At 38.8% G+C, this 9,695-nt stretch overlaps 1 protein-coding gene across 1 annotated transcript in view; it reads left to right on the forward strand.

The window, feature by feature from the left end:
- LOC113161449 (NACHT, LRR and PYD domains-containing protein 3-like) overlaps positions 1–7,142 on the forward strand; it is a 50,570-nt gene extending 43,428 nt beyond the window's left edge. Inside the window, exons 12-15 of the mRNA XM_033325990.1 lie at positions 146–319; positions 4,575–4,748; positions 5,446–5,492; positions 5,653–7,142. Of these exons, the coding sequence (XP_033181881.1) occupies positions 146–319; positions 4,575–4,748; positions 5,446–5,492; positions 5,653–6,194 (937 nt within the window). The 3' untranslated portion in view covers positions 6,195–7,142. The remainder of the gene's footprint in view (positions 1–145; positions 320–4,574; positions 4,749–5,445; positions 5,493–5,652) is intronic.
- Positions 7,143–9,695: the final 2,553 nt, after the last annotated feature.

Below are 9,695 nucleotides of genomic sequence, written 5' to 3' on the forward strand. Positions count from 1 at the left end.
CCCATCAATAATGCATTTTTACAATGTATAAAATATTTAAATTTTCCAGACTGATTTTACTGTATTTTATTTTGATCACAGTAAACATTAATGGTAAATACAATTTAACACAAATGCTGTCATCTTATACATCACTGTTTTTCAGACTGAGTGGCTGTAACCTCTCAGAGAGAATCTGTGAAGCTCTGTCCTCAGTTCTCAGCTCCCAGTCCTCTAGTCTGAGAGAACTGGACCTGAGTAACAACGACCTGCAGGATTCAGGAGTGAAGCTTCTGTCTGTTGAACTGAAGAGTCCAAACTGTAAAGTGGAAACTCTCAGGTCAGAATTCATTCACTTAAGTACATTTCTATGCAGCTGTTTTTTCTAGACTCAGAGACGTCTTCACGAGGATTTTTCCTTTTTCTTGTGAATGTTGTAGTTCCTCTAAGTCTCAAAAATAAACAATTCAATTCAATTTTATTTGTATAGCGCCAATTTACAACAGAAGTTATCTCAAGGCACTTTACAGTGTAAGGTTTAAGACCTTACAGAAAATATTTATACAAAAAATTATAGAGAAAACCCAACAATCCCATTTGAGCAAGCTTTAGGCAACAGTGGAGAGGAAAAACTCCCTTTAGAGGAAGAAACCTCCAGCAGAACCAAGCTCATAGTGGGCGGCCATCTGCCTCGACCGGTTGGGGTGAGTGGAAAGAGAAGAGAGAAAAGAACAGCAGACAATAAAGACAACAACAAGCATCAAGAACATTGGGCAGATGAACTGGATTCTGGAGATGTACAGCTCCAGGCCGAGGATACCTGCAGAAAAGTACAGAGAGAGGGAGACAGAGAGGAGGAAACACAACTAAAAGAGAGAGAAGACACAAAGTTAATGACATGCAATGGTGGCATTTGCATTGATACAGGAGAAAGGAGAGAGGAGAGGAGCTCAGTTTATCAGTAGAGGTCCCCCAGCAGAATAACCTATATCAGCATAACTAAGAGATGGTTCAGAGTCACCTGATCCATCTCTAACTATAAGCTTTATAAAAAAGGAAAGTTTGAAGTCTAGTCTTAAATGTAGAGACGGTGTCTTCCTCCCGAACCTGAACTGGGAGCTGGTTCCACAGGAGAGGGGCTTGGTAGCTAAAGGCTCTGCCTCCCATTCTACATTTGGAAACTCTAGGAACCACAAGTAAACCTGCAGTCTGAGAACGGAGAGTTCTGCTTGGAAGATAAGGAACTATGAGGTCTTTAAGATAAGATGGAGCCTGATTATTAAGGGATTTATAAGTGAGGAGAAGAATTTTAAATTCAATTCTGGATTTAATAGGGAGCCAATGGAGAGAAGCTAACATTGGAGAAATATGATCTCTCTTGCTAATTCCAGTCAGAACTCTGGCTGCAGCATTTTGGATTAACTGGAGGCTCTTTAATGAGTTATTGGGACATCCCATTAATAAAGAATTACAATAGTCCAGTCTGGAAGTAACAAATGCATGGACTAGTTTTTCAGCATCACTTTGGGACAGGATGCTCCTAATTTTAGCAATGTTTCTTAGGTGAAAAAAGGCAGTTCTAGAGATTTCTTTGATGTATGAAGTGAAGGAGATATCCTGATCAAAGATAACTCCGAGGTTTCTTACAGTATTACTTGAGGCCAGAACTAAGTCATCAATGGTGAGAATGTGTTTAGACATAGTGTCTCTGAGATTTTTAGGCCCAAACAGTATAACCTCTGTCTTGTCCGGATTTAGGAGAAGGAAATTGGAGGACATCCAGGTCTTTATGTCTTTTAAGCATTCCTGAAGTTTGACTAATTGATTAGTTTCTCCTGGTTTCATAGATAAATATAGCTGGGTATCATCTGCATAACAATGGAAATTTATAGAGTGTTTCCTAATAATATTGCCTAAAGGGGACATATATAAAGTGAAAAGAATCGGTCCAAGCACAGATCCCTGTGGAACTCCATAGCTGACTTTGCTGTGCATGGAAGACTCATCATTAACGTGTACAAACTGAAATCTATCCGATAGATACAATTTAAACCACTCTAGTGCTGTTCCTTTGATTCCAATGACATGTTCCAGTCTGTGTAATAAAATGTTGTGATATATAGTGTCGAATGCAGCACTAAGATCTAACATGATGAGTATAGAGAGTAGTCCATTGTCTGATGCTAATAGAAGATCATTAGTGACCTTTACCAGTGCTGTTTCTGTACTATGATGTACTCTTAATCCTGACTGGAAATCTTCATACAAGTTATTGCTACGCAGGTGGTCGTACAATTGCTTAGAAACTATCTTTTCAAGGATTTTAGAGATAAAGGGCAGATTGGATATTGGTCTATAATTCGCTAAGACCCCTGAGTCCAGAGTAGGCTTTTTGAGTAGGGGCTTGACTACAGCAACCTTAAAAGCCTGTGGTACGTAGCCTATTTGTAAAGACAGATTGATCTGATCTAATATGGACGTGCTGATCAAAGGTAAGACATCCTTGAGGAGTCTAGTCGGGATGGGATCTAAGAGACATGTTGATGGTTTAGAGGAATTAATTACTGAAATTAATTCAGAATGATCTACGGGGAGGAAGCAGTCTAAGTACGAGCGTGGATCTAGAGTTGTTGTACAATCCATGCTATATGCAGGGATGATCTGATCAATTTTTTCTCTAATAGTTATGATTTTATTTGTAAAGAAATTCATGAAGTCATTGCTGCTGAGAGTTGAGGGAATACTAGGGTCAACCGAGCTATGACTCTTTGTCAGCCTGGCTACAGTGCTGAAAAGAAACCTAGGGTTGTTCTTATTTGCCTCTATTAATGAGGAGTAATATGAAGTTCTAGCTTTACGCAGGGCTTTTTTATATATTATTAAACTATCTTTCCAGGCTAGTCAATATTCATCTAAATTGGTGGAACGCCACCTCCTTTCCAACTTACGTGATTTCTGCTTTAAGCTACGGATTTGTGAATTGTACCATGGAGCTAACTTCCTCTGACTCACTAGTTTCTTTTTCAGAGGAGCAACAGTATCAAGTATTGTTCCAAGTGAAGCACCAGTACTATTAACAAGATAGTCCACTTGTGCTGGAGTAACATTGAAATAACTGCCTTCCTCTGTGTTGGTACATGGCTCTGAAATAAAAGATGGAATCAGTTCCTTAAATTTGTCAACAGCATTTTCACATAAACATCTACTGTAGAGAATCTTATCTGTAGGTTTAGTAAAGTCTGGTACTGTAAATTCAAATGTAATTAAGAAATGGTCAGATAACAGAGGGTTTTGGGGAAAAACTATTAACTGATCAACTTCCACACCATATGTCAGAATAAGATCAAGGGTGTGATTAAAACAGTGAGTGGGTTTATTTACATTTTGGGTAAAACCAATGGAGTCTAATAGTGAATTAAATGCAGTGTTGAGGCAGTTATCATCAACATCTACATGGATATTAAAGTCACCCACTATAATGACTTTATCTGCACTAAGAACTAAATCAGATAGAAACTCTGAGAATTCAGTTAAAAACTCAGAGTAAGGGACAGGAGGACGGTACACAATAACAAACAGGACTGGTTTTTGATTTTTCCAGTTAGGATCAGAGAGGCTAAGAGTGAGGCTCTCAAACGAATTAAAACTATGTTTAGGTCTGGGGTTGATTAACAAACTTGAGTGGAAGATTGCTGCTACTCCTCCACCCCGACCTGTGCCTCTAGGAACATGATAATTAACATGACTTGAGGGGGTCGACTCATTCAGAGAGACATATTCATCCTGCTGCAGCCAGGTTTCAGTAAGACAGAATAAGTCTATTTGATGGTCAGTTATCAAATCATTTACTAAGAGGGATTTAGACGAGAGAGATCTGATATTTAAAAGTCCACATTTGATTGTTTTCTTGTTATTTTGTTCTAAGAGAGGAGTCGTCTTTATTTTTATTAGGTTTTTATGAATAACTCCTCTTGTGTTAGTTTTAGATATAAATAATTTAGGTACTCGGGGAGCAGACACTGTCTCTATGGGGTTATGGTAGTTTTGGGGGGGTGACGGCTGTAAGGAAGCTGCAGAGAGGTGTGTAAGACTGCGTCTCTGCGTCCTGGGCTCCACTCTGACATGTCAGGGTTTAGGTCTTCTAATAAACTCTGCCATATTCCTAGAGAGTTGAGACGCACCATCTAAAGTGGGATGGATGCCGTCTCTTCTAATCAGCAACCACAAATTTTATATATTATGTTTTTATATTCTAAACCTCATCTTCGTTCTTTATTTCATTGATTGGACTCCAGGTTTGCTAACACATGACTATAGTCAATGTTGTTTGACATCCACCATCACTCTTTATGTTTAATGGTTGTGTTCAATAATGACATGAAAGGACTCTTGGTGTTTTATCAACTTGTTTGTTTACATTTGTGACTTTTGTGAAGATCAGATCACATTTCATTAACAATTGCAAATGCAACACAAGAAATTGAAAATGGTTCACTTTTTTTTTTTTTTTGCTTCAAATACAAATAGGAGTATGTGACGTTGGTATGTACAAAAACATCACCACCAAAGCTGTGTGCTGTTTTGTGTGTCTGCAGACTTTCAGGCTGTCTGATCACAGAGGAAGGCTGTGCTTCTCTGGCCTCAGCTCTGAGCTCCAACCCCTCCCATCTGAGAGAGCTGGACCTGAGCTACAATCATCCAGGAGACTCAGGAGCAAAGCTGCTGGGTGCTGGACTGAAGGATCCACAGTGGAGGCTGGACACTCTCAGGTATGGAGAGTTGTGATGCAATGAGAGACAGTGTTTAGTAATAATGTTAATAATTTAATTAATTAGTGTTGTGGTAAGATCATGTAGGAGACTGGGGTTCAAATCCCTTTTGACTAAATATTAGATGAGAACATGAGATATAACTGTCTGTAAATGTACTGTAGTCCTCTGTGGTACCTGGTTACTCCACTAAGCTGCACCTCTCTGATTAATTAGACAAATTCATTAGAAGAGAAGAGAACAGAGGAGCTCAGTGCATCAGTAGAGGTCCCCCAGCAAACTAAGTCTATAGCAGCATAAATAAGAGACAGTTCAGAGTCACCTGATCCAGCTTTAACTAAAAGCTTCATCAAAAAGGAAAGTTTTGAGTCTAGTTTTAAAATTAGAGATGATGTACTTGTACACAGAGTACATGTATGTTGAGCTGAGCTCCTTTCATTTACTCTCCAGTTTCCTGCTTCCTGTGGTGTCACATTAGTTTGGCTGGTGACAGAGTGAGACTGAAAGCAGGTGTCTGATACCAAAACTCAATGTCTCCTCCATACTCTGTTGAGTTCTGAGATAAGAACTGCAATTTTTCTGTTTGCTGAATGTCCATCTCTACAGAATCAGTAAACAGTGTGTATGAGAGCTGTGTAATGTCCATGTGTGCATGCTGAAAGAGAATGTGCTGCTCTGACCCCTCTCCTCCTTTCAGGTTGGAGCCTTGTGGAGACCGATGGTTGAGACCAGGTCCGAGGAAGTGTAAGTGTATTTTTAATTAGATTAATATAAACAAAGCAGCAACATTCAACCATCTTCAAACTGTCACATCATTCATTCAAACCACTGATGTCACGAAATCTCATCAAACTGATGATAGATTAATAACTGCAGCTGGATTGTGTCTTGTTCTCTCCATCAGATTTCTGTCAACTCACAATCGACACAAACACAGTGAACAAAAACCTTCAACTGTCTGACAACAACAGGAAGGTGACTTGGGTGGAGGAGGATCAGTCATATCCTGATCATCCAGACAGATTTGATCAATTACATTACCTACTGTGTAGTAATGTTCTGACTGGTCGCTCTTACTGGGAGGTTGAGTGGAATGTAGGGGTTGATATATCTGTGTGTTATAGAAGAATCAACAGGAAAACTGACAAACAGAACAGAAGCTATTGGTTTGGAGGAAACGATCATTCCTGGGATCTGATCTGTGAGAGTATTGGTCGGTGCTGTGTCAGACACAAAGACATGGCTATTGTAATCTCCTCTGCTGCCTGTGACAGAGTAGGAGTGTTTGTTGATTATCCTGCTGGCACTCTGTCCTTCTACAGAGTCTCCTCTGATGAACTGATTCACCTTCACACCTTCAGAACCACATTCACTGAACCTCTTTATGCTGGGTTTGCTGTCTGGTCTAACCAGTCTGGTGGCTTTGTGTCTCTGTGTACACTGTAGTACTGACAGTGTCTCAAAATTCAGACTATTTCACTCACACACTCGGATTTATGGATTAAATCAGTTTCTTTATGGACCAGTTTTAAATGATTCCTTGTAAACCCCGTCTGGTCCTTTAAAGATGGAAACTATCACTATTAGAGAATCTAATTGTTGAGGACTTGTTATGAAATTATTTTCCAGTAACTATCGGGATGTTTTTTCCTCTGAACCCCAGAGAAACCTCCTAAGTGTGAAAAACTCTGAGCTTCATCGCTGAAAAATCACTGATCTGATTCTGATTATGTTTATAATTTTCTGATTTTGTGCATAAATTAGTCAAATGTGACATGATCTTCCTCAAAGTCACAAAAATAAACAACCATAAATTTTATATATTATGTTTTTATATTCTAAACCTCATCTTCATTCTTTTTTTCATTGATTGGACTCCAGGTTTGCTAACACATGACTATAGTCAATGTTGTTTGACATCCACCATCACTCTTTATGTTTAATGGTTGTGTTCAATAATGACATGAAAGGACTCTTGGTGTTTTATCAACTTGTTTGTTTACATTTGTGACTTTTGTGAAGATCAGATCACATTTCATTAACAATTGCAAATGTGTGAAAAACTCTGAGCTTCATCGCTGAAAAATCACTGATCTTCAATGAGCCAAGGTTAATGTGTTAAAAGCTTACAGATGTTCAAAGATAAAGCTTTAATAAAAACTGATGGACAGAATGTGTTTAATCAGTTACTAATTTCCTATCAATCTTTGCTGGTGATGTCGGTACAGATCCATTATTCTCTTCCAGTACTTCAGTTTCAGTTTCAGCTCCAGTTGTTTGTTGAACCACGTAGTTTGTCCTCATGATAAATATCTATTCCATAGTGTCTATATATGTTGTGATTATTGTGTTTGTGTCTTTTTCTTTAACTAATAAATTTTTGTTGAACTTTGAGCCACTCTACAGTTTTGATTGTGTTTCCGTTAAAATGAGTCCAGATGTTTTTCTCCATCCAACATCAGGAATGAACTGCAGTCAGGGTTCAACTTCTGATTAATTACTCACCACTGTTCACTGGGACCAAGCACAAGACTGCACACAGGACACTCCACTGGAGTGAGGGCCTCGATACAAACTCCAGGAGACACGAGATGCTGAGAGGTTGTTGTGCTGAGGGACAGATGTAACAATGAGACATCTGTGCACTATAACTGTAGCAAAAAGAGGGTAAATAATAAATCCGTTGTTACCTGCTGTTGTCCAACAAGTTAAACACCTGCAGGGTGGAACCTGTTGCTGAGTGGGACGAGGTAACTACTCTGGACTTGGACACACCTACAACAGCCTGGACGACACCTTCATATAACAGCACTTGTGAGAGGCTGGAGCACGACAGCATCCCGTGCACATGGACAACACACAAAGACAGAGTCTTAATTCCTACACAGACAATTACCCAGACAGACTGAATAACGGTTGTATTCACCTCACTTCTCTGATTTCCAACTGGCCCAGAGTTACACACATCAGCTCAGCAGCATCCGGAACAGGAAACACACTGATCACTGGCTGTAAAAAGAAAAACAAAAAAATGCTATTAAACAAACAGTAAACATTTATGTTGCTGCATTTCTTGGCAGGTGTGTATTAAGCTCCTGGATCGCGGACAGAGTTGGGGAGTCAGAATTGGAGGTACTGTCCAAGACCTTGGACCTGGGGTCCAACAGGATTGTTTTTGCCAATACACATACTGATTCCAGTGCTCCAAAGAGTTGTTTGACCTCAGGACCCCCAACACAGCAGTGGACAGCAAGATGTGCATGTTAATGAAGGTCCACATGTGTGATGTTAGATTCACAGTCAACTTTCCAGTCCAGCTTAACAAAGAAACTGCATTTAGATATTTATTAAATTCATGTTATCTCTGAAGAAAATATTTGATGTAATGCAGACGCTGTGATATCGAAGCCAAAAGTTATTTAACAAAAATATGTTGTAATAATAAATTATTATATCTAAATAAATGACACAAATAAAAATATGTTGTAATAATAAATTATTATATCTAAATAAATGACACAAATAAAAATATGTTGTAATAATAAATTATTATATCTAAATAAATGACACAAATAAACTAGATTAAAAATACCCTGTCAATACAAGTGACCTTGTTTTCTTTCTTCCTCAATTTTAAATGTGATCATTGATATTCAGTTTTAAACTCGTCCTGTCGTAGATTTGTCACTTCCTGAACTGATCCAGGAAGAAACTCCTGGATTTGGAGACACACGCTCCGAAACTTCGTCCATCACAACTAGAAACTCTGAATCTTGTCTGTTCATCATTAGAGGTGAGTATCTACAACTTCCAGCACAAACAGCAGCTTTAATGCTGCTAGAAAAGTTGGTCAGTGTCCGTCTTTATCTCAGCCTCTGCTCTCCTCTGGTTTTCAGACGCACTTCATCCAACAGACCTTTAGTTTCGGTTTCTATTGTCGTGACAGTAAAATTTGTCCATTTCAAACGTCTTTAATGGACATAGAGTTAGTGGATGGTCTCTAGTTGAACACAGAGTCGTTGTTACTGTGGAGCTCCACTTACTGAGGACTGAAGGCAGCTTTTCCTGCCTCCATCAGCCTGTGGAGGAGGCGGAGATGAGCCGCTGCTCTCCCGCTGTCTGAGCCACTAAATGCGGTCTGAGCTCGGCCGGACAGCCGCTGGAGAACAGCTCCGACTGATGGGGGTTAAAATAATGTTGATATTTAATATAATAATAAATAAATAAAGACAGTGATCCGGTCTGAGGTCTCAGGTCTGTGAGGAGAAATCAGAGGAGACTCAGTCCCAGATGTTCAGTGATTCATGTCCACTGGGACCAGGACTGAGGTCTGTAGTTGGACCTCTGGGAGAATTATTAAAGATTAAACAACTCAAGTAATTAGTACATTAAAATACATTAAAGTACATTAAAGTACATCGTTTATCAAAGTAATAGTATCATGTTTCATTATATCCATTCCATGTGATGAGATACTTGTACTTTACTTGAAGTTACTTTTACTCCACTACAGAGGAAATATTGTACTATTTAATTTACTACATTTATTTCACAGCTACTTTAAAGATACAGATGAATAGAAACGCTAATCAGCTGATCTGTGATGTATTAGTATACATTCACCACCTGTCAGTACATGAAGTAAACTTCACCTTTACCTGCTGCAACAAAAGTGATGTTTACACAGTAATACTCATTAAAATATTTGTGCAGTATTTTTACTTCTTTGTGTATTTTGTTGATGGTGAGTTGTAGAGAGACAGACGGGGAACATGGGAAGAGAAATAGGTGGTACTTTTACTAAAGTACTTTTTCAGCATGTACTTGCACTCTTGCTTAAGTACAGTCTGTGTACTTGTATTTTAAGGTCGGAACAGGAATATCAGTATTTTCATAAATTCATATAAAAAAGAGAATTGGTCCTTACACACCTCTTCACAAATTTAA

The sequence above is a fragment of the Anabas testudineus genome, chromosome 1 (assembly GCF_900324465.2).
Source record: "Anabas testudineus chromosome 1, fAnaTes1.2, whole genome shotgun sequence".
Classification (NCBI taxonomy): domain Eukaryota; kingdom Metazoa; phylum Chordata; class Actinopteri; order Anabantiformes; family Anabantidae; genus Anabas; species Anabas testudineus.